The 24837-nt window shown below is 37.2% G+C and overlaps 1 protein-coding gene and 1 long non-coding RNA gene across 6 annotated transcripts; one reads left to right on the plus strand and one right to left on the minus strand.

The window, feature by feature from the left end:
- Positions 1 to 5725: 5725 nt before the first annotated feature.
- LOC104221437 (TIP41-like protein) lies at positions 5726 to 23679 on the minus strand. Of its 5 annotated transcripts, none has more exons than XM_070162456.1 (9): positions 23480 to 23679; positions 22231 to 22419; positions 20379 to 20466; positions 19728 to 19841; positions 19551 to 19610; positions 19409 to 19450; positions 19159 to 19287; positions 12867 to 12982; positions 5726 to 6125 (listed from the first exon to the last, which is right to left on the minus strand). In XM_070162456.1, coding segments are annotated over exons 1-9 (879 nt in total). In that variant the 5' UTR covers positions 23620 to 23679; the 3' UTR covers positions 5726 to 6124. The 5 variants fall into 5 exon arrangements, with proteins under 5 accessions (XP_070018557.1, XP_070018556.1, XP_070018558.1 ...); XM_070162455.1 differs by lacking the exon at positions 5726 to 6125 and adding an exon at positions 10713 to 10794; XM_070162457.1 differs by lacking the exon at positions 5726 to 6125 and adding an exon at positions 10770 to 10786.
- On the plus strand, positions 8148 to 10953 carry LOC138882104 (uncharacterized). The gene is made up of 2 exons (XR_011403603.1): positions 8148 to 10325; positions 10462 to 10953. It is a non-coding gene; the product is annotated as an uncharacterized lncRNA (long non-coding RNA).
- Positions 23680 to 24837: the final 1158 nt, after the last annotated feature.

Consider the following 24837-nt stretch of genomic DNA (forward strand, 5'->3'; position numbering starts at 1 on the left):
GGTTAAAATCTCCAATTATTTCCTTGTCTTCCATAACCTTTAGCAAAATGGTGGCAAAGTTGAGTCGTATTTTATCTTATATTTGTGTGCCCGTCTCACTTCCTATTTTTATTTTGTATCTATATAACCTGGGATTCTATTTTCTACGAGTGTACCAAGCATATTAAAGTGGACTACTAATGAATTTTTGCTATCTGGGCCCAAGCATAAGCATTAAGGAAATTGGCTTCGTCTATCTATTATGTAGTTGGCCCAGCTCTACGTAGATATATGGTTGTAATTGTGATTCTGTTTGTAACTGACTAGTTTAATATAGTTATCCGATCTTATCCAATTGTATATAATGAGGTGTAAGAAATATTTTGGACCCTTTTGCCCATTATTTTTATTTTACACGAAATAAAAGTTATTTCTCCCAGTTCCTTCTCTATGTTACACTGACTCAAAACCCTAGTTAATTTCTCTTTGATTTTGTCGATTATGTGAAATTTTCAAATAGGCTTCGATTATTAAGATCACAACAAAATTAGCTTTAAAAAGATCAGCTTATTTTAAGTAGAAAACTAGATCACCAAACTTATTGTATGTGACTAGTTTGCTAGTATGTTTATGTAACCTCAAATTCAATAGCACCAATGTTAGGAGAAGTAAAAAAGACAGAAAGAAGCAATGTAAGAGAGCCATGAATACACTTTTGTTTCAGATTTACTATTTAACAGCTATCCATATGTACTATATAGTTGTATTTGGTGAAATTCGGAAACATAAAATTAGTATTTGATACTCCCTTGCTCCCAGTTTACGCAGCACGATTTAAATTTGAGAGTCAAACTTCTTAATTTACCTTTCATGCTTTCTAATTAACAACAATTATATAAGTTTCTCGAAGAACTTCTCACTAAGAGAACAAAATATCAAGATTTAAGATTGTATGAGATTAGACCTGATGAAAGATACATTATTCCTCATATCTAATTATGATCGACTCATTCATGGGTAGGAATTGATCGAATCTTCGGACACCCCGAAAAAGATACACCGATTAAATTATTTGCGCTCACTCGTGACATCTCATAAATCTTTAATATCCGATATTCGATTTAACAATATGCCTTCATGTCTTAGCGACAAGAAATATCTTTTTTTAGAGAGAATTATGTGCATGTACTAAAATATAAGAAGTTTAGACTCACTTAGCCATAGAATATTATTTAACTACTTTTAGCAACAAAAAATTACCAATGTTTAAAAACTTATGGAAGTTGTTTTTCAATGGGCATGGTTGAGATTCGTTAAGAATACATGGAGAAGGCAATGTACAAAAAAAAATGAGAAAGATTAGAGATGATTTGGACAGGTTTGGAATCAAAATTCATAGCTAAAATCAATCTAGTTAAAAAATTCTCTGCGACACATACACAAGGGATATACATAGGATACATGGTTATACATGTAGAAACGTTATCTTCTTTCTTCAAACTGCAGCTCAAATTTCAACTTAAACTATCTCAAGTCTCTACCAAATCATACTAAAATTGAGATTCAAGTTTCTTAAAATGTTTAAAACATAGTTATCTAATAACACCCCATCAAAACAAATCTCAATTGTGCAAATTCTGTGGTGCTTGAACTCAAAGAGACCATCTGGACCTGCATTCACTAAAGGCCAGATGGTATTAAAACACCGCGTAACCAGATGGAAGATCTAAACGCAAGCACACCATATGGTAAACATATAGGGACATTACATCCTCAGAATGAAGCTTGTGATCTATTGCACATGAAGGATATATGATGTGAGAGAGAAAGAGGAGAGAGAGGGGAGGAAGACGAAAGAAAGGGAGAAGTATACAAAGAGCCAGTTGTGACTGGTAACATTTTAGGAGTTGGCCGTCACGACCCAAAAATCCCTCCGAAAGAGTCGTGATGGCACGTAGTCAAAACGACCAGTCGGATCATTAAATTTGCTTTTGATAGTTTTTTCTGCTCCGGGCTGCCAAACTAACAAGTGGCGAAACGGTGCAATGTACATCCGACATCCTTGCTTCATTCCTTAATTTGAGTCTTTTTCTTTTTTAAAACAACGGAGGATCAGCTAAGTAAGAAGAGAGAAAAAGTTGTGTTTGAAGACTTCCACTGGTATCGTCATAATAGCGTAAAAATGAGATATCATAGTGAGAAAATCCTGTATTTAGAGACTTTCACTGATATCATTGAACTATAATTTTGATGTTTATTTTTTTGGAGTTAGTTCAGGCTGATTTAAAAAGTATATATTTCATATGTATACATTTCAAAATATTTAGTATATATGTATACATAATTCGAGCCAAAAATAAGATATTCAACTCAACTCACAAAATTATTTGTACAAAGGGAAGCAAACAGAAACAGAAGCGACTCAACATGTAACGTGCTGAACGTATAACTTTTGTTATATTGATGTCTCAAATCTTTACATTGAGTCGAAGAATTGTATACAAATATAAGCAGAAAAATGGGTCAATTATGGCAAGTGCAACCTGTCTATATCCTGTCTTCTCGCTCATAAAACTCCTAAAGAAGTTAATTAACAAAAACAAAACCAAATACTAATTTTGAAATTCCTACTAGTGACCTCGTCCACGACGACTTGGCCCTGAGTATGCTCTCTGTAAAACCAAATTCTCTACCATTGGGGAGAAAGATAGGGGTCTCAATCCCTCAACTTTCATGCAGTTATTGGACAAGAAAACAAAGAGGATTATTACAATGACCAAGACAAAAGTGTACTTGAAACACTTCATTTTCTTGTTACTTCTTGTCAGTTGAGGATCAAGAAATTGAACTGTTGGTTTTTGCTAAATGTTTGCTATGTTTTTTTGGGGAAAAGGATGATCACTATATAAAGGATGACATTCAGGAGTTAAGCAGGTATATTTCTTTGACTTTGATGGTTAGACTAAGGATCAAAATTCCGCTTTTTCATAGGTATGAATTTTCAGTTTGAAAACGTTAAATACACTATATTTGAATGTCGGAAGGTTAACGAGAATTTTAGTCAACGAATGAGGCATTGAATATTACTACATCTTTTTATAACATGCATGCAGGATTTTGCGCTGTCATAGATCCAAGATTTAGCTTTTTCCGATTGAACATTTCACATAACTTTCTAATTTTAAAGAACAAAAAATATATAGTAGGTGATTTCTTTTTCATCAACCTAAGTCTTGATGGGTAAAGTTACTCAATATATGTGTTGATGGAAGGTAACAGATATATAGAGAGCGGATCTAGAATTTAAGTTTTATAGGTTCAAATTTTAAAAAATTTAGCATTGAACATATTGTATTTAAAGATATGGGTTCATATTGATATATTTGCATTATTAATGAATTTTTACACATAAATTTATGTTTTGTGCCCAAAGTACTGGGTTCAGTTGAACCTGGTGCCGATACATATTACATCCGCCTCTGAATATATACTTGATGAAATTAGTCGATGTATAGTTGATCCAAACACCACCATCATCAACAACAAAAAGAAGAACAAGTAAAATTTTAGAAAAAAAAAATGAGAGTGATTTCTTCTCATTTGTAAAAATTTTGATTGGCAGAATTTTTTATACTATTATTATTGGGTGATAATAATTACCCAAAAAAATAATTAAAGTCTGTACAAATTGATTTGAACACCATCGTTACCTAAGAATCATATATAGTGGAAGCATGCTTCCCTTCATATAACCCTACTTAGCTACTTTAATTTCAAAGACCCAACTTCACTTGACCATCACGACACTCATAAATTGTTTTTCTTGTTCTCGCCGTGTGCGATGACCCATTCATACTTCATATCTCACTAATCTTTTGCCCTTCAGATAAATAATTAATTAAGGACCTTCATTAATTTTTCTTTTACGTACCCAGGTCCAAATAGTTGAATATTATTTTGAATTCTCCGAGAATTTGATGCAACTTTATTACTAGTTGTAGTTTCGACCAAACATGGTCAAAGTTTGCTGATATTTGACCTTGAACCCTAAGAGGGATATTTTTAATATGACGATAAAGGAGGAAAGTTAAATTAAATTGACAATCAATTAAAGATAATTAAATTATGATGAATTGTTTAAATACTACTATCCACCTAATCATTTACGCATGACAGAAAGGTGAAAAGTTGTAACGAATTGTATAACAGACTTTACTTGTTTTGTGATTGAGACTTCGGTAACCGTTTATTTTCACCTATTCCTCTCTACTCTCTTGTTGTAGGGAACTTCAGTCAAAATATGACTACTATATAGGAAGAGCATTGAATGGAAAATTTAATTACCCAAATAGTAAAAAAGATATTTAAAAAAAAAAAAAAAAAAGTGGAATTCTAAAGTATCTAGAATTTCAAATGTGACTACCGATTTTCACTAATTTTTCCCTTGCTGAAAATGTGTTCCCTCGAATTAAGACTATGCACTATCTAGCTAGAGCATTGAATGACAAATATAACTGTCTAGATACAAAAAGATATTTAAAAACAAAAAAATGAAACAGTAATCGTAAAGTATTATAGTTAATAAAGTTTGGAAAAACTAATATATCTATGCTGCAATCGGAATTCAATCTAGTAAAAGTCAAGTCTAAGGATCTGAGATATGCAAACCTAATTCAATAATAGAAGTTGGGCCGCCACGAGCGTTCTACTTTAATTGAGCACCAAATATGGGAAATTCCAACTTAGGAAGGAGTCAATCAATAGCATTATTTTCTTTGCACACCTCTTGAAAAAAAAATGTGAGAATGGCGTGGGCATAAGCATATATAGACCGTTTGTAACCCCTCCACTATTTCAATAGTTGAATTTTAATTCGAACACAAATGGCCCCTCACTTTACAACTAACAGATAACTATCCGTTATCTGAATTCCACTGACCTAGATAATTAGATTTGTGTTGGCGAGATTAAACGCTCTTTACTAAAAAAAGAAAAATTATTCCCAAAAAGTTTTAGTCATTGCGCATTGATTTGCTAAGGAAAAAGCAAAGAATGTATTAATGTGGCTTAATTTTAAGGTTGCTCCCTTGGTAGTCAGTAAACTCAATGTTTGTCTTGGTCCTTGAATAAGTTACTGAAGACTGAACGAGGTTGATATGTTTCATCTACTTAGACTATAGTAGGTTAGGTTTAATTTTTCTCGCTCTTTACTTTTATTTTCATTGAAAAATAAAATTCAGCTATCTTAATGAGTTTTTATTTAAACATTCCAGCTTTGAACCATGTATCTAGACTAGACTATGTATAACTGGAGATGCACGCATATGCATTTATTTTATTGAGTTTTTCCATTAAGGTGAACTGCAGAAGAGGTTGGGGCTTTCAGTATTTTTTTAACTGTGCATCTACGATAACCATGAATTTTGCATTGATCTTTAACCTGAGAACCTGATTTGACCAACCCATTGTTTCTTATAGAAGTTAATTCCACGCATATGTTACGAAACTATACTTTATTATATTAAAGTAATTAAACTTTACTCACTAATTGTAATCACGTAACATATATTATGTGTAATCGTCTTTTATTCTCTGACATGAAATTTACGAGTGGCAATGCACAAAAGTAGTAAATTGACGTGTCATCACAACTATATGCCAACCTCACGGTCATTTGTATATTTTGACTTTTGAGCAATTAACGGGAGAAATTCAAAAATAGTTTGAATAACAAAAATAGTCACAGTTTCAAAAGTAATCGAAATTTAATCACATTTTATGTAAAGATAAATTTGAACGAAAACACTGTTCAAAATTCAAAAAATACTCCAGTATATTATACTAGAGTTCCAGTATAATATATCGATCCAACATAATATGCTGGAAGTTCATACACAGGTGCTCTAATCTCAGTATATTATGCTGGAACTTTCCACGTGCCGAAAGTTCATACACAGGTGCACCGATCTCCAGTATATTATGCTGGAACTTTCCGTGTTGCAGCAGAATAGCGGCTATTTTTCAATAACTTTGCAAACGCTGGTTATTTTTGAATGATCAGTCCGAAAACTAGCTAACCCGTACTATTTTTGCATAGTCCAGTTACTTTAATATGCTAGTTACGTGCAGGCAATCTGGATGAACACCTACAGCAAAGTAAGATTTTTTCCAAATAAACTTATATCCAAAAAAAAGAAAACGGATGTTTTTTCTTCACCATGCAGATAATCAGATAGCTGCAAATGTTCCATTACGATAATTGCGGATCAAAAAGTAACACAGGAGTAGTTTTTTTTTCTTTTGAGATTCTTCCTCCCAGCATATCCACAGACCAAAGTCTTTCAAAGAGAACTACTCCAAAACTTATTTCACAAAAGAAATAGGATAGGGATCTGATTGACAAGTGGCATATATTATCATGCTTATCTTCTTCTGTTATCCTTATCTGGATGATATGTCACCTTAAGTCGGCAAATCCCATTGCATTAATTCTTTTTAGTATCTAAGCCAAGGAATAAACTCTAAGTGGCACTTTAGAGTTTGGACCACATTACAAGCACCAAATCGGTGTTCGGAGATTGAAATAGAAACCAAGCTAAATATGGTCCACTTACTAGCCAATGATGTATGCAAAAAAGTTACAAGAGGAACTCAACTTAGGCCAATGACCCTTGGCTGAAAGACTAGATTATCATTTTTATTTTTAAAATGATGACTGGATTCTAAATTTCATGTGTACATATTTAATAATATTTTAATATAAATATATTATTTGAATAAAAACTACTAGATTCTAGGTTGAATTTATATCTGGGTTTCTACCTCCACCCTTGCCCCCTCCCCCACACACACCCCGCAGAACACCCCTAGAAAATAAAAATATAACGATTTTTACTCCCTCCGATCCATAATAAGTGACTAATCTGCCCTGGGCACACCCATTAAGAAAATACTAAATTCTAGATAAAAATAGTTAGTGTGACTAAACTATCCTTAATTAAATGTTGCAACATAATTTAATGTGAGGCGTAAAAGACTTTTTAGGGATACATGCATAAGGGTAAGTTTGGAAAAACAAATTGAATTTTTTCTTGATTATATAAGGGTAAGTTTATAAAATAAAAATATAACGATTTTTACTCCTTCCGGTCCACAATAAGTGACTAATCTGCCCTGGGCACACCCATTAAGAAAATACTAAATTCTAGATAAAAATAGTTAGTGTGACTAACAACAACAACAACAACAACAACAACAACCCAGTATAATCCCACAAGTGGGGTCTGAGGAGGGTAATATGTACGCAAACCTTACCCCTACCCCGAAGGGTAGAGAGGCTGTTTCCAGGAGACCCTCGGCTCAAACTATCCTTAATTAAATGTTGCAACATAATTTAATGTGAGGCGTAAAAGACTTTTTAGGGATACATGCATAATGGTAAGTTTGGAAAAACAAATTGAATTTTTTCTTGATTATATAAATGGAGACTTATTTTGGACCAAAATAAAAAGGCAAATTGGTCACTTATTGTGGACCGGAGGGAGTACTATATAAGAACGTTTCTACCATTTTTCTAGACGCACTTGCGATATCACATGTTCATTTTTGGTAGTGAACATATACTCACGAGTTTGAGTCATAAAATCAATCATTAATGTCTGTATCAGGGTAGATTACCTACACCACATCTTCTTGAGATACACCTTTCTCCAGACCCTACGTGAATACGGGATATTTCGTGCATCAGGTTGTCATGTAACTTGGGATAAAAATAGACACTACTGACTAATCAGCTAAAAAGTCTAGACCTCTTCATTGGAAACCCTAGAGACATAGATAACCTTGAAGCAGGACAATATAGAAATGATTATAGCCTTTAATAACTTATGTTATTTAGAGAGTATCTTTTCAAGTGTTAATAATTAAGTGCTTTATAGCAGGGTTAAGGGAAATAGATTGAATCAAGACATGGTCATTTTAAGCTTCAGCTGCAGATTTTAGACTCGGTTTATTATCTTCTTTGAATCACATCCCCTAGCAGCTTAATAATTTAAACTTTTCTACTCGGTTAATATTTTCTATGAATCAAATTATTGCAACTTAATAACGGTGCTAGAATAGATAGATAAAAAGATAACAGATGTATCCAGGCCAATTTGGATACAACTCAGACTATTTCACTAGGTATGTGTAACCTAAGACCAACATAAGTACCAGGTTTCTGTGCCGCCAAGGCTTAGGTTGACAGAGAGAGAACGAGTATCTTTATCTCATGGCGAACTAGGCTTTCTGCTGTTCATATATAATGTCCACAACATGCCAGGAAAGGAACCCCAACATGAGGACACCTACATAGATACTCCACCTTCAGAAGAAAATACTAAACAAAGTTGGCAAAGATTCTCTCTCATCTTTTTCCTATTTTTATTACCATCATTGCCAAATTTTTGGACCCTACCACTCGACAACTTTGTATCAATCACATTCAATGTAGTATAACTCTGCCACCACTCACGCCAACATCGACATTCTATTCAAAAGCTTCTCATTCACTCGTTCTCTCATACAGGAAAGAAGTTTTTGTAGTTGGGTTCCATCTTTATAATACTTGTTCACCTACTTGATAAGAAAGATTTTAACCCAACACAAGGAATAAACAGGGGAAATGATGAAAACAAATTCAGCATCCTGGCATGATACTTGGATCTTGGATAAAAATCTCTGCCCGTAGAAACCACCTGGTTCTTGATAGTATAACAAAACTAAACTAAAAGCTTCAGGTAATCAGGTCCGCTAAATGCCCATACCTTTTGCCATGTGTCAACTCCTGAAATTCGCTTGTATGATTTCTAAATCTTAATCATATGCTGCTACAGAAGACAAGCATAAACAAATATACCTATATGCTACAGCGAATACAGATGCCGCAGCCGCGGAAAACAAACCAAACTATAGGATTATGATAAAGACTAAAAATGGAATCATAGTTGGATTGTCTACCTTGTTTATTTCTTATCTCCATCTGGTTTATTTTAGTAATTTTAGTTGAAGATAGTTAAAGTTTGATATATCAAAAGGAATTCAATAATACTCATCAAGGTGGGGTTACCTAATTAGAGATAGAACTAGTTGAACAGACGAGAGAAATCGGTGGGGAATCTAGGCTTGACAATGACTCCAGTGAAACATGATCTAAGCATTGTCCCCTAGAATACCAAGCATCAGCTGGAGGGGACAGTGAAAATAGATATGATAAATCACAGTTTTCAGATCTCACCTTCACCTCCTCTGATCTCATTTTTATTCCTTGCCTCTCTGTCTGGAGGTCCTTTAAGAGTCCTTTCGAGTAGTATCAACATAAAGCAACTTTGTACATCCACAAAATTTCAAGCTGGCTCTTCAGTGAAAACTGTGGGAGAAGAAAAGGCAACTTCTGCTCAATTATAATAGCGATCAGAATGATTAGTGCTGTAGATGGCAATCAGGGAACTTCAGTGCTTGATCAAGGAGAATGGTTGAATTTGAGCTTAGGAAGGAACTTGCCTTCAACATCTAAAGAATCTGAGTCACATATACCTACTTCTGCCAAGGTTTTTTCATGTAACTTCTGCAAGCGGAAATTTTACAGTTCACAGGCGTTGGGAGGCCACCAGAATGCTCACAAGAGAGAAAGAGGGGCGGTAAGACAGTATCAGTCCCAGAGGATGATGACAATGATGACTTTGCCAATCAATAACCCCATGTTCAGATCACTTGGTATGATTCCCCACTCACTTGTGCATAAATCCGGCAGAGATGCAAGTGCAACTTTGGCAACGTTCAGCGAGGCTGGTGCAGGATTTCAGATGACATCGCATACCAATCAAATGAACGGATCATTTGATCTGAAGTGGCCAGGAAGTTTTCAACTAAACCAGCAACAATCAAAAGACCATGCCTCAAATCCCAATAAGCTTGACCTGAATCTAAAGCTGTAATTATTCTCCTCATTCATATAGCTGTCACCCTAACTAGTTAGGATTGAGGCATAGTTGCTATTGTTGTTTTATCCGTCCCATATGGAACTCTTTATTTGCCAATCTGTTACAGCTTCAGGCCATCAGTACATGAACTAATTTGATGAACTGTGGACAACAATTTAGACCAAAAGAATCCTATAGTAGTGCAGCTCCCTGATATCAGGATTTTTTTTTCGGACCTAGTGTCGCAGGATCAACATCAAGAATTTCAAGCTTTTCTCATGTCCAGATATGAAACCGAAAGTGTGATATGTACTCAAGTGTTTTTGTTCCTACAGCACCTGAAACAACTTAACACCACAATCTCCATCAAATATATAGCAGAAGGTTCTCTACTTTGTGTTTATATTTATAATCTTCTCTTTGATTTATGATCTTTAATACCATATTTATACTACAAGAAGTTGGACAACTTTTATCTAGAAGTTATAAGAAAAGCAACAACTTTGACGTTTCTTTTCAGATGAAGCTTTGAAGATATATTTGCAAGGGAGTGAAAGAGAGTGCAGGGAACGACACACACTTGTTTTGCAGCACTACGGGAAGAGGGAACCTTCACAGAAATTCCAATTCCGAGTTACAAAGATGTAGGAGGAGAAGGAAATGAATGTTTTTACTTTTTTCCTTTGCTTCCATCATTTCTTCTTCTTTGGGATGATGGTCAACAATGTTCATGATTAAGATGTTACATAGTACACTGTAAATAGATTGAATTGGCTTTCAACTCTAGTACTTCAACACATCAGTTTGACCCATTCTTCACCTTCACATTCCAGATGAACAGAAATCTAAGCCCCTACCAATCAGCAACTGTTAGCAAGCCTTCTAAAATACTTACTTTAAAGTTCTACATGATGTCAGCAAATTACAAACAGAAAGTCACTAGTTGCACCACTCAGAAAGTTTTGTAATTCATTACCGCACATGAAAATGAAGTATGGGTGATTCATCTTTAGTTTCATGCCAAATCAACCAAAATAAGGCTTAAAATATTCAGCATCACACCATAACAACAATAGCCGGCATCACATCATGAATGTTCTCAATTAAGTGCTTGGAGAGGTTAGCAAAAAAATGTGAGTAACTGCAAATACTCTTCTCTAAATCATACACATTCTCCAGACATGTCTTCAACACCTTATAGTCATCAAAGGGACAGACCGGTGCACTAAGCTCCTGCTATGTGCGGGGTCCGAGGAAGAGTCGGACCACAAGGTTCTATCGTACGCAGCCTTATCTTGCATTTCTGCAAGAGGCTGTTTCCACGGCACGAACCTGTGACCTCCTGGTCACATATATAAATTCCACATTGTCTAACATAAAAAAGATAGCACTTTAAATTTACATCGCACTAAAGCACCAAATATTATGTCAATCTAATGCATTTAGGTACCTGAGTGACATAATTGAAGTTTGATAAATACTATCTCGTAGCTCCAACAAATGAAACAGCTTCTCCTTTTTCCAGTTTTGAGCACCTCAAAGTATTTCCTATCGAACATCCTTGCCCTTGTTGGCTACTCGCACTTTCAGTTTAGGTCTTGTGAGCAAGCACTAAACTTTTAAGCTCTCAAAACAAAGCATTGGTATTTGGTAACCTATTAAGGCCGGGGAGATAGCACAGACAGAAAAGGGGCTAGCATGGGCCCTACAACCTCACCTACCCCCCACAAATCTCCAAATTTGTGGTGTTATCAGTGATCCCTTCCAGTCTAAATCTTACATCTAGATCCGTGTGACGACCAGTTAGATAATGAAAGTCAAATATTATCAATTTCAACTAGAATGCAAAGTATTGAGTCAATTTTAATGCATCGTAATAATAGTACAATTCAAGAATCTTATAGTATAACCCATCAACTCGTGAACTCCTAAAGGATTTTGTATTCATATAACTGGAACCCACGTCCAAATGTTGAAATCTATCACTAGTAAAAGTTCTAATAAGGTAATATTGGGTAATTTCCTTATGGGTGCTATTTTGTTGGTTTACCAGCTTGCTCCTTTATCAGCAACTTCACCAACAACATCCATTTGGTTGCCAGATGTTATGCTAAGGGAAGAACTGTGACGAAAAGAATATGTGGGGTTCCATTTTTTACCAATTCTCAGTACAGGAGTCCCCTTTATCAGGCGAAACATGAATACTTGTAATCATGGGCGGATGTAGCCCTATATCAACGGGTTCAATTGAACCCATAACTTACGACACAGAGCACAAATTTATATGCAAAAATTTACTAAAATCGCAACAAATTTTAGATATGAACCCATAATTTTAAGGATATAATGAGTTCAATACTAAGAACCTTAAAGGTCATAGAGTTTACATTTTGGATCCGCCTCTGCCTGTAATATCTTCCCACAGAAAGTACTGAAATAATTACCCACGTAAAAGCCCCACATGACTACATGAGGTGCACAAGATCATATGTCAGCCGTTCAGGACACAGTTTAATGATAAGAGTCATTGCAGCTTCATATTGCGAGTTTTCAGAGTCAAAATTTTCTATTAGAGGTTCAAGTGAGAAGGTGCTAAGTGCAAAAGAGATTTCGGGGTTAAAATGGAGTATTCTTCAAAAGTCTCGACTTATTCTCAATTCTCTGCCATTACACGCTCACATTTTTCTGATCCTCCAACCACATGATTGCGCTCTTTGAATGCAGTGAAGATTGCTCCTCAAATCCAGATAACACATTTAAAATGCGGAAAGATCAAAATTCAGATGAAAGAGAAAGTGAAAGCACTCTGAGGTACTTATACTAACTTGCTTGACGATAAATAAAAGAATGTAACTGAAGTTCCATAAGGGAAGGGGGGGGATGAAAAAGAAGATCTTATACGACAATCTAGGTCTAGGATCATACTACTGCTTACAGGGCACCGTAATGTTGAGCTTTTGAGTCTTCTGCATTACAATGGGAAGCCTTTCAGCGATGATGCTTGGATCACTATATGCAGCAGAATCAAAAGGGTATCCTTTCTGCAGATATTAAGAAGACTAGTAAGGGAATGCTTACAAATAATTAACTATAACACAATTTAACATCACAACTATCCCAACATATAATCTAAGGCGTAGTGCTAAAATTGGACACGGCGCATTTTGTAAAAATAATGAATTTTCTAACAATAGGCATATAAGAAAAGAGATTTCATTAACTTAAATGAACCAACTAAAGTTCTCTCCCTCTCTAATTTATCACCGACAATAAAATTGACATGGAATGTACCGAAAAAGGGAAAGTTCATAATGTCCCTAAAAGGTGCTTTTAGATGTAACTATTTATGTTATAAAAGAAATAGTGTGCTATGCCACATAAATATGTTGCTGCAATTAATTTTGAAAGTTTTCATTCCAGTTGTCACGTATGTTTTTTTGAAATATTGGTAAAAGGCAGGGGCGGCTTATGGGTAAGGCAAATGAAGCCATTGCCTTAGGCTCCCAAAATATTAAGGGCCCCAATTTTAAGTATTACTATGTGTCACATATATTTTATGTAGTTATTATTAATAAAATATTTTAAAAGTTTTAATTAAATTTATACAGTTGAATGATAATGTTTACCTTGAAAATGGTAATTACAGTTAGATTTGATTTTGTGGTTCTAAAAATACGTGATTTATTTTTATGCTAGTTGTTAGGCAGTAGATGCTAAGTGTGAGACTAGAAAATAAGATAAGAGCTTGAAGGCAATGTGTTAAGCAAACCGAGTGGCTCAGAATCGGGGCCTCGAGGTCGAGCTAAGTGTTAGGTTGTGAACGGCCGATGAAGGACTAACAATTCTAACAGCTTTGATAAGAGCTTTTTATGATCAATAATGGATAATAAACGAAGAACAAATAATGGAACACAATAAATGTAAGCAATAAATGTAAGTAATAGAATCAAGGGAGAATGTGTTTAAGTTAGAGAACAGAGAATGTTCTTGTATTGAATGTTGTATCATGTCATGTGTGCAAAAAATAACAAAGATCCCCTTTATATAGGAGGGGGGAATCCCAACATAGTACATATGCATTTATTACAAAGAAATGTAGCTGGTACAGCTACTTAGCAGTCTGTACCAGACTATTCTTGTAGGTGTTGTCAGCTTTGACCACGTGCCTAGGGAACTTCCCGCTTATCCATGATAACCATCGATTTATGTTGCCCCGAGGTCGGACATAAAGAACCCTCGAGGTCGAACCTCGAATTGTGCCCCGGGCCTTCGAGGTGAAGCTATGGAAAGACATAATGATCGTAAAATCAGGCTCTCCGATTTTAGCCGTATACCGATAAATAACGATAAATTTCTCTCATTTAATTAAATGATGTATTTACCTTCGCTATCAAATCTAATTTTTTTCTCCTAAAAGGGAACTCATGTATTGGCTATTTCTTTTCACCATATTTTATTGTCCATCCATTAGAAAGGACATTTTTTTTTTCAACCTTTTAAGAGAAATTCCTAAATGTAATGGGGTGCAAGGTTCGAAAGTTGACAGATTATCGGCGTGCCCCCTCTACCTTCTTCCACTTAATTAAGGATATATTTTCATTTATGACAGTTCCAAACCGTCATAAATCATAAAAAGCAAGTCTGAAATTCAAAGATCCAAACAAAAAGTTCAGATTTAAAAATCACAAAACCGCCAAAACAGAAGGAAAAACTGAATTTCGGAGAAGATTTAAAAGGGGATTTGATTGCTGAAGTTTCAAAAGTTCAAATTCCTCCTCTCTGGATCTAAAAGCTGGTTGACTGTTGAAATTGTTGCTTTATTGCTGAGATTACCGCCGAGCCCCTTTGGATTGATTTTCGATCTTCATTTGGGCTCACTTTAGCGCCATTGCTTTGTTCGATTTAGTGGTAGCGGTGATAGCTCCTTCTGGTTTTTGGGTCGTGGTATTTTCTGTGTTTTCAGGAATTCTCGGAGTATTGGAGACAAGTTGGACGCACGAGCACTGGCAAAGGAAAGCAACCTGGGCGAGTGTCAGCAAAGGGCGGTAGGAAGTGGTGCGTGAGCGTACAACTACATCGAGTACAGCAAATCAGCCACAGGTTTTGTTATCGGGAGTTGGTACCTCCTGTTTTACTGTTTCCCTTTTGGTGTTAGCTAAATTACTATTACTTTACTTCGCAATAGTTAAACCTTTCAACTAGGATACTAGTTACCACTTGTTTCCTTCTAGTTTGATTTGTTGTCCGTTGTGCACTAGCGAGTCCTCTCTAGATTGTTGTAGGTGTAGTGGCTGCAGTCTGGGATGATAGAATAAGGGCATGTCCTCGGGTGGGGCAGAGTGTGGGGTTGGGGTCAGGGGGTGGGTCGGGTAGCAGGGGAGGTAGAGGGGGCAAGGGAGCCTATAGGTTGAGAATCGGGTCATGGAACATAGGTTCACTAACGAGTAAATCCATAGAGTTGGCGAAAATCCTGCAGAAGAGGAAGATTAATATAGCGTGTGTCCAGGAGACTAGGTGGGTCGGATCGAGGGCGAAAAACGTGGATGGGTATAAGTTGTGGTACTCTGGTGTCCTGAGGGGGAAGAATGGAGTGGGTATCCTGGTAGATAGTCATCTTAGAGAGTCCGTGGTAGAGGTCAGGCGGGTGAATGATAGACTAATGACTATTAAGTTGGTGGTGGGTGAGGGTACTTTAAATGTCGTTAGCGCGTACGCACCGCAAGCAGGCTTGGATGAGGATATTAAGAAGCACTTTTGGGAGGGGTTGGATGAGATTGTTCGTAGGATACCGCCTTCTGAGAGGTTATTCATAGGAGGAGATTTCAATGGTCATATTGGGTCATCTGTAGGTGGGTACACTGAGGTGCATGGCGGCTTTGGTTTCGGGGAGCGGAACGGAGGGGGCATTTCGCTGTTGGACTTTGCCAAGGCTTTCGATCTAGTCATTGCGAACTCGAGTTTTACGAAGCGGGATGAACATTTGGTTACTTACCAAAGTTCGGTGGCGAAGACTCAGATTGATTATCTCCTCCTCAGGAGATGCGACAGAAGGTTGTGCGAGGACTGCAAGGTTATCCCAGGTGAGACCCTCTCAACGCAGCATAGGCTTTTGGTGATGGACATTTGTATTAGGATAAGGAGGAAGAAGAGGTCAGTACAAGGACGCCCCAGGATTAGGTGGGGCGCCTTAACTAAGGATAAAGCTAAGGAGTTGGAAGGAAGGTTATCGGCAATGGGAGCTTGGAGAAGTAGTGGGGACGCAAACACAATGTGGTCGACGACGGCGGACTGTATAAGAAAGGCGGCGAGAGAGGTGTTAGGGATATCTACGGGCCACAATGGTGGCCACAAAGGAGATTGGTGGTGGAATGCAGTTGTCCAAGGTAAAGTGGAAGCAAAGAAGGCGGCTTACCTGCGGTTAGTAGGGAGCACTGACGAGGAGGAGAAGAGAGAGAACAGTCAAAGGTATAAGGTAGCTAGGAAGGAGGCGAAGATGGCAGTGACGGAGGCTAAGACGACAGCTTTTGCTCGTCTGTATGAGGAACTAAGGAACAAAGGTGGGGAGAAGAAGTTATTCCGACTCGCTAAGGCGAGAGAGAGGACAACTCGGGATCTGGACCAAGTGAGGTGCATAAAAGATGATGACGGCAAAGTTTTGATGGGAGATGACCAGATTAAGAGGAGGTGGCAGACCTACTTTCATAAACTTCTAAGTGAAGAAGGGGATCAGGATATTATACTTGGGGAATTGAGGAATGCCGACAGTCACCATGAATTAAGTAATTGTAGGGACATTGAGATCGATGAAGTCATGGAGGCAATGCGTAAGATGAGAAGGGGCAGAGCTACCGGGCCAGACGAAATTCCGGTTGAACTGTGGAGGTGTGTGGGTAGAGCAGGCTTGGAATGGCTTACTGCATTGTTTAGTGTTATATTCAAGACTAATAGGATGCCTGAAGAGTGGAGGTGGAGTACAATGGTCCCGTTGTATAAGAACAAAGGTGATGTCCAGAGCTGTAACAACTATAGGGGCATCAAATTACTAAGTCATACCATGAAAGTTTGGGAGAGAGTGGTAGAAATGAGAGTGCGAAGGACGGTGTCTATTTCAGACAACCAGTTCGGGTTCATGCCGGGGCGATCTACCACAGAAGCTATCCACCTTATTAGGAGGATGGTGGAACAGTACAGGGATAGGAAGAAGGATCTCCACATGGTGTTTATTGATCTGGAGAAAGCGTACGATAGGGTTCCTAGGGAGGTCTTATGGAGCTGCTTAGAGGATAAAGGGGTCCCGGTTGACTATATTAGGGTGATTAAAGACATGTATGCTGGAGCTAAGACTCGGGTTAGGACAGTAGGAGGCGACTCTGAACACTTTCCAGTTATTACGGGGTTGCACCAAGGGTCTGCGCTCAGCCCATTCCTATTTGCCCTGGTGATGGATGCACTGACTCATCATATTCAAGGGGAGGTGCCATGGTGCATGCTATTTGCTGATGACATTATTCTAATTGACGAGACACGAGGCGGCGTCAACGAGAGGCTAGAGATTTGGAGACATGCTCTTGAGTCTAAAGGTTTCAAGTTGAGCAGGACGAAGACGGAATACCTCGAGTGCAAATTTGGAGTTGAGCCGACGGAAGCGGGAGTTGAAGTGAGGCTTGACTCTCAAGTCATTCCCAAGAGGGGTAGTTTCAAGTACCTTGGATCGGTTATTCAGGGGATCGGGGAGATTGACGAGGATGTCACACACCGTATAGGGGTGGGGTGGATGAAGTGGAGGTTAGCGTCGGGAGTCTTGTGTGACAAGAAAGTGCCACCGTTACTAAAAGGTAAGTTTTATAGAGCAGTGGTTAGGCCTGCCATGTTATATGGAACTGAATGTTGGCCGGTAAAGAACTCACACATCCAGAAGATGAAAGTAGCAGAGATGAGGATGTTGAGGTGGATGTGCGGGCATACAAGGATGGATAAGATTAGGAATGAAGATATTCGAGAGAAGGTGGGCGTGGCCCCCATGGAGGACAAGATGCGGGAAGTAAGACTCAGATGGTTCGGGCACATTCAGAGGAGGAGCACTGATGCACCGGTGAGGAGGTGTGAGCGACTGGCTGTAGTGGGCACGCGGAGAGGTAGAGGGCGACCTAAGAAGTATTGGGGAGAGGTGATCAGACAGGACATGGCGCGACTTAGGATTACTGAGGACATGGCCCTTGACAGGGAATTATGGAGGTCGAGCATTAAGGTTGTAGGTTAGGGAAAGTTGTGAATATTTCTACAGCACAATAGAGTGAGACTAGCCAGTTAGGAGTTAGACTAAGAATGTCATTGGTCGTCTATTGATGCAGGGCTTTACCTGCTAGTTTTACTATACCAAGCCATCTATTTCGTATTTCGTATTCTGTATTTCATATCTCTTATATTGTTGTTATTTTATTATGCATTTTTATGGTACTAATATATCGGCTCCTGTTGCTTTTTTGAGCCGAGGGTCTCCTGGAAACAGCCTCTCTACCCTTCGGGGTAGGGGTAAGGTCTGCGTACATATTACCCTCCCCAGACCCCACCTGTGGGATTATACTGGGTCATTGTTGTTGTTGTTGACAGTTCCAAACCGTGACTTGCACCTAATCACACATCACGTGTTGTACACTTACCACTAGGCCAAAGTCCTAAGAGTTTGCTTTGTATCTCATTATTATATGGATTCTACAAAAGAAATTTAAGGGCCTTTTAATATGTTGTGGTTTTAGGCCACAAAAACCGTTGAGCCGCCCCTGGTAAAAGGAAGCAAACTTATTCCACAGGCCTAATGAGTTTTGTGTTCGAATCCTCCTAGCAACCTATACTCTCAGTCTCTGCTCCCTGCCAACTTATCTACCCACCACAATATCCAACTATCGCTGCATCAGAAACTGTTGAGAAATTATGCAACATACAAATCAGCCTATATTAATAGTTGGACGAACCAACATTTCACTGAAATTTAAAGATAAAATGTCATTACTAGTAATTCCCTACATGAGTAAACAACCTATGATGGCCAGAATTTCTAAGGAAAATGTCGGTGAGCTAGCAAAATTCAGAATACCAGACAGGTTGCAGTGTCCACAAGCGTGAGAAGGATAAAAATTTGGGGCACCCTCATAGATAGATTTATACTGGACACGTGTGTTGTTGTGCATGGAGGGCGGAAAGGGGGGTGTAAACTAACCGAAGACAAGGCCTGAAATGTGGTTTCTCTCCAGCAGCTTTCACGAAGAATAACGGATTTGTTATGCTCCCCAAATAGACAATGCAAACGAGTGTCTCTTAGTCTCATAAGCACTCCATCAACTCTAAGCTGTAGGAACATGTCCAACCATCAACAAGAGATATAAGCTACATGACATTATTTTTGATGCAATGGCTTCGTCAGTAAACAACAGCATTATTTATGTAGAATGTTCAGCAGAGTCACTCACCCAGAAACGCAGCAATAGGAACCAACCACTAGGCATGACTCTCTAGAAATGAAAAAGTCAGCCCAAATCTATTAAACCAACTAATGTTGTGGAAGGTTGAAATAACAACACAGTTTAATAAAAAGCACAACGAGAACATTACCACTTTAACAGTCAAAAATGAGATCCCATTATCGGCCAATTCATCCTCGTATAAGATTATCTGTTCAAATTGAAGTAAATTAACCTTGGTGCTAGAAAGGTGAAAAAGTATCAAGTTGACATGAATGAGACTGCTCAGTTACATGACCCAGAAATCACCAAAATCTGAGTCACCAACCTCATCATAAAAGAGAATAGGTTCTTTAGATGCCAATGCAACCAAATCAATTTTCTCCTTACAGTCTTCCCATGGAATGCAGCTGCTGCCTTCATCAGGTATTGCACTTTCACACTGATCGCACAATAGTAGCAAGAATAAGTAAACATCTATTGAAAGCAAAGGAGCTGTAATTAAAGGACATGATTGAGGAAGGAAAATGACGAAAAGGTTTTTATTGGTGACAAATCAAAGATATATTAAGTAATAACACACCAAGATGGTTTCACCAACAACAAAAACATATCCTGTATATTTCCACTCGTGGGGTCTAGGGTAGTGTGTACGCAGACCTTACCCCTACCTTCACAAGGTAGGGAGTCAGAATTAAATGAGTATCTGAATAACAGTTATCGATAGCATAGTAATTTATGTTGAATCATATAATGCTTCAACTCATCACAGATCATTGCTAAGTTGTAAAACTGAAAATGCAATATCGGAGTCAAAACCAGAGGTGAAAGAACAGAATCAACTGATAATATAGCTTACTAAGCTAAACACATCAAAACTAATTTCCAATTGGCTTAACAAATTCTACAAAAGATAACTTTGAAAGACAAAACCTTCTTAATCGTTAAGAAATTTTATTCCAAAGGAAAAGGTAGAAACCTCAACATTTCTTTCAACAGTTTCACTTCCACAATAAGGTGTTGTGAAAGTATAGTCATAGTCGAGCACCACCTCTTGCAAAGGTTTACTGCAGAAACCAAAAAAATAAAAACAAAAGAAAAAGGCAAAAGGAGTTAGAAAAAGAAAGAAAATAGTAAGCAAGTAAACATTATCAGAACACTCACCTTTACCTTAGAAAATGAAAGAATATATTTTTCCCTGGTCAATAAAGATTTCTACATCAGCAAAATAGTTAAACAGAGCACCAAGTGTCCATGACATTTCAGTTCCCGGTCTCAATGATCTAAGAGATGCTAGAGATGTTTGCCAGTTCTGTGATTATTATGAAGTTCTAGACAGGAAATGAAAAACGGCAATTAAGACACTTGACACACACTCTCTCTCTCCCTCTATCCCTCTCCCTCTCCCTCTCCCTCTCCCTCTCCCTCTCTCTCTCTCTCTCTCTCTCTCTCTCTCTCTCTCGCATGTTTAAGATCATAAGTTTCAAAAGTCTTATAGCCACACAAATATTACAGTATATATATATATATATATATATATATATATATGCTTGGAGAGATTCTTTTATTGTTTCATTTGGTTGTATAGCTAAAGAGAGAAGTATGTTCATTTCCCAAAAGTTATGGAAGTTTTTTATCTTCTTCAAGAGAGGCTCCATTTGAGCTTAGGAAGTGCTCATTTGGTGTGATAGTCTCATGTTGTGCAGTTCACTTATTCAGCCAAAGGCCTAAAAGTTGATCCTAGTAGGACCCAATCTTCTCTAGACCGTGGAGTTTTGAAGGTTCTGTAAGTTAGCATCTTTGTCAGGGAGATCCATTCACAATTCAAAAATGAGTCCAATCATAGAAGCCATTACATGTGCTTTTACTGATATAAAATAGCTATCATTAAGTTCTAGAGTTAGCGCCAGCCATATTTTCAAGAAGTAATATATGCCTTTCAATTTGATGCTGACCACAAGGACACAGGAGGCGCTGTTGGATAAAATGGAAGATTGGTGCTTTTCTTTAGGAGCAGAAGTTTTCTGAAGTAGCTTTAAGATTATCCATTCGTTTAAATTGTTCACTGTTGATCTGATTGGTGCATGTTCATCAAGTGTGCACTGTCTCAAATCATGAAGCACTCTCGCATTTGAATTGAGAAAAAAAAAATTAACCGCACAATATAAATAGAGTGTTCTTATCTTCAAGTGTTAATTTCTGCAGTCAGCACCAACCAGGCGAACCAAACAAAGTCACAACTCTTACCTCCTCAACAATGGAATACAGATAATATATGTTATCTATAATTGAATACACAAACTTGAAATTGTAGGATTTGAAGAGATGAATAATTAAAACATATCAGATATGAAGGAACTACAGGACAGAACATTCAAAACCATTACATTACTGCCAACCTAATGCATGATGCTCCATTGTTCAAGGATACATAACTTGCATGCCTGAGGGTTCTTCACTCCCACAGTCCCAGTTCAAAGTTTTAAAGTAGTTCTGAACCCCTTCCCCCAACCCCCTTTTACCAACAAATCACAATAAAAGAAAATTTAAAAAAAAAAAATGAAAACTCTTGGAACAACTTCAATGCCCTCCTTATTGATAGACATTTTTCAGCTTGAGTGAAACAAAAAATAAACTTTCAACAATCGAATTGCACGAAGTCCCTAAGCAAGTTAACCACCAAAACCAAAGTACAGGTAAATAGCTATCTCTGGTTTTTCATGATCATTCTAAACATTTATGATAGATAGAAAAGTTAACAGAAAAGCTGGAGAAACATATGCAGAATCCTTGATGTAGCATAAGGTTAAAAAAAATAGAACAACATAGACCACCTCCTGAATTTCCATTTTGCAGCTGCTGGAACTTCAACAGGCGGCAATGCCTCATGTTTCCAACCAACTAAAGCATCGAATGCATTGAAAAAAAACTTTGTGCCACTATTCACATGTTTAAGCACCAAACAATTATCTCCAAATACCATCTCCGGCAAGTGAGACATTTGAAGTTCTTTTTCCCATCTGTGTATATAGATATATATGAGCATTAGCAGTTAGAGAGGAACTAGACCTTTCCAATAAAGAAGATATCAGATGCTTGAAAACAGAGTATTAATGGATATATCTAAAGGCATAAAAAATCTGCAGCCAATTCTTACCGTAGCATTACTACAATAAGACAGGTCACTTGAATCTCAAAAGCATCTCCAACCATTAATTTAAAGGTGATACATTGCTGTTCATGGAACTCTTGGCAAGGTATTGAAGAAAACAAATGTTCATTAAGATTCCATATAAAATATGATTCAGATGTTTGTTGTGAATGAAAGGTCTAGTACATATTGAAGAAAAGGTGAGTCCTAGAAAGGAAAAATCTTGCTCACTTTAAAGTTTTTCGCTTAGAATTCACGTAACCGTAAATGAGGTTCCTCTTGAATTCTTATTTCATGGTTGCGTCTAACTCAAGTCCTACACTTGTACTGCGCCTGGAATCAATTTATCTTTCAATCAATAGTCAATTAGAAAGTCCGCTCAGTGATTTTCATAAAGCATACTGGTACCAAATTGCAACAAAGGAGGATATTTGGGACCAAAGAAGTAGGATTATGGTAGGTTGATTTCTAGCATAATATAGAATAATTGCAGGTCCTCCATAGTTGGCAGATTGATTTATCAATGATCAGCTAAACCATATTGCCCGGTACTATGCTGGTGGTACATAGCACATATCCCAGTGGAATAGTCCAGGTGCACTACAGTTCAAGCTGTAGACTCTTGACTACTAGTCGAGGTGCGCTACAGTTCAAACTGTAGACTCTTGACTACTAGTCGAGGTGCGCTACAGTTCAAATTGTAGACTCTTGACTTCTAGCAGTTGCACTAATTATAATTATACGCAACAGAACAAGCACCAGAATCTCCGATGCTTGCAGAAATCATATAAGCTTAAGAAAGTAGGATATTAGATGTTTATAAGTTTTAATAATACAAGAAACAAGCAAAAATGAAGCATTATAAGTCCAGTGAAAGACAAATGAGGGTTAATCGACTTGTATGTTGGGAGAGGGGAAAAGGAGAATACCGTTGAAGATGAAGAGAATTGAGAATGGAAAGCTTGCGAGACTCGATCTCCCAACCGTGAATGCAGAGTCCTCGCCGGCCGTCCGGCAGAGGTTCAGCTCCGGCCGCCTTTAGTTCTTTATCATCACTCTCCCACTCCATTATCGATCGCCCAAAGTCAAAAAGTTTCAATTCTCCGGTCCTCAGGGCGAATGACTTGGTCTTTATTACTATTACAAGTTTTGAATTTATATACAGTGTTACACGGAAAGTATAATAATATTGTATTTTAATTTATTATAGTAACAGATTATTTGCTTATTTTTAGTATTACCTAGTTATAGTAGCTTATTATAAAGAGTTACTAGTACAAGTTAAGTTATTACAAAGAGCTAAAATCAGAAAAGGAAAAATATGAAGAAAGAAAAAAAGACAAAACATAGAACAATAGAAAAAGAAAAATAATAACAAAAGATTATATTTGAGAGGAAAGAGTATTGGAAATTACAATCAATAATATTTTTTTGAAGCTATACTTGTGCATAAGACGATCAAGGAGGTTCCTTCTACATCAGCTCTGAAGCTATTGACCTCCATTTCGGTAATGTTTTCTCTTTAGCTTAAGCATAAAAGGGAAAACACAAGTACTAAAACAAATATACAATCTAAGTATATCTTTAATACTCTTGGGGTCGTTTAGTTGGTCGGAAAAGGGATAATAATTCTAGGATAAATTACGGGATTATTTCATTTCGTATTTGGTTATGGATATTAATTAATCCCGAGAACTATTTTGTACTAAATTTATGGAATTAGTAATCCCATATAAAAGGTGGAATAACAAATCTCATGGAATATGCTTTTCTATCCCATACCGATAACCAAGTGACCCCTTAAGTTTTAATATACGGCCTACATGCTTATCAAAAAAAATAGAGAATACTTATCAACACATACACAAAATTTCTAAATCATTTGGAAGGTTGTGTAGTTTTTTTTCTGTTATGACCGAGAAATAATATTAAATTAAGTTCGTTATTGTGACCTAAGTCACAAGTCCCTCTACCTAAGTAAGAGTAACTCGGGTCTCTTTTGATAAGCTGAAGTAGTTAAGACCGAACGTGGGAGTTAATGAAGACTTCATGCAAGTTATGATATTATTACTCAAGTATTTTCCTAATCTGGAGATTCTTAAATTGTGGTCTGATTGGATTTTTTACGAATTCTCCACAAAACTTCCGTTTCTTTTTATATGGTATTGGTAGTTGGTGGGTAAGACTTGTAAGTTTTGTAAAACTGATGTTTAATGTGAAAGGATTCTTTCAAGAACAGAGGGTTGTTTAATGTTTTGGACCATATATATCAAGTTTGCTAAAGTAG

The sequence above is a fragment of the Nicotiana sylvestris genome, chromosome 11, assembly GCF_000393655.2.
Source record: "Nicotiana sylvestris chromosome 11, ASM39365v2, whole genome shotgun sequence".
Classification (NCBI taxonomy): Eukaryota; Viridiplantae; Streptophyta; class Magnoliopsida; order Solanales; family Solanaceae; genus Nicotiana; species Nicotiana sylvestris.

What these genes read in the sequence shown, in the direction of transcription:
- LOC104221437 (XM_070162456.1), bottom strand. Translation starts at nt 23,619, where the DNA reads ATGGAGTGGGAGAGTGATGATAAAGAACTAAAGGCGGCCGGAGCTGAA. An exon ending in CTGTTGAAAGAAATGTTGAG is followed by an intron (nt 19,842 to 20,378) that starts GTTTCTACCTTT and finishes TTGTGCGATCAG; the next exon opens with TGTGAAAGTGCAATACCTGA. An exon ending in CATTTTTGACTGTTAAAGTG is followed by an intron (nt 19,451 to 19,550) that starts GTAATGTTCTCG and finishes TTTCATTTCTAG; the next exon opens with AGAGTCATGCCTAGTGGTTG.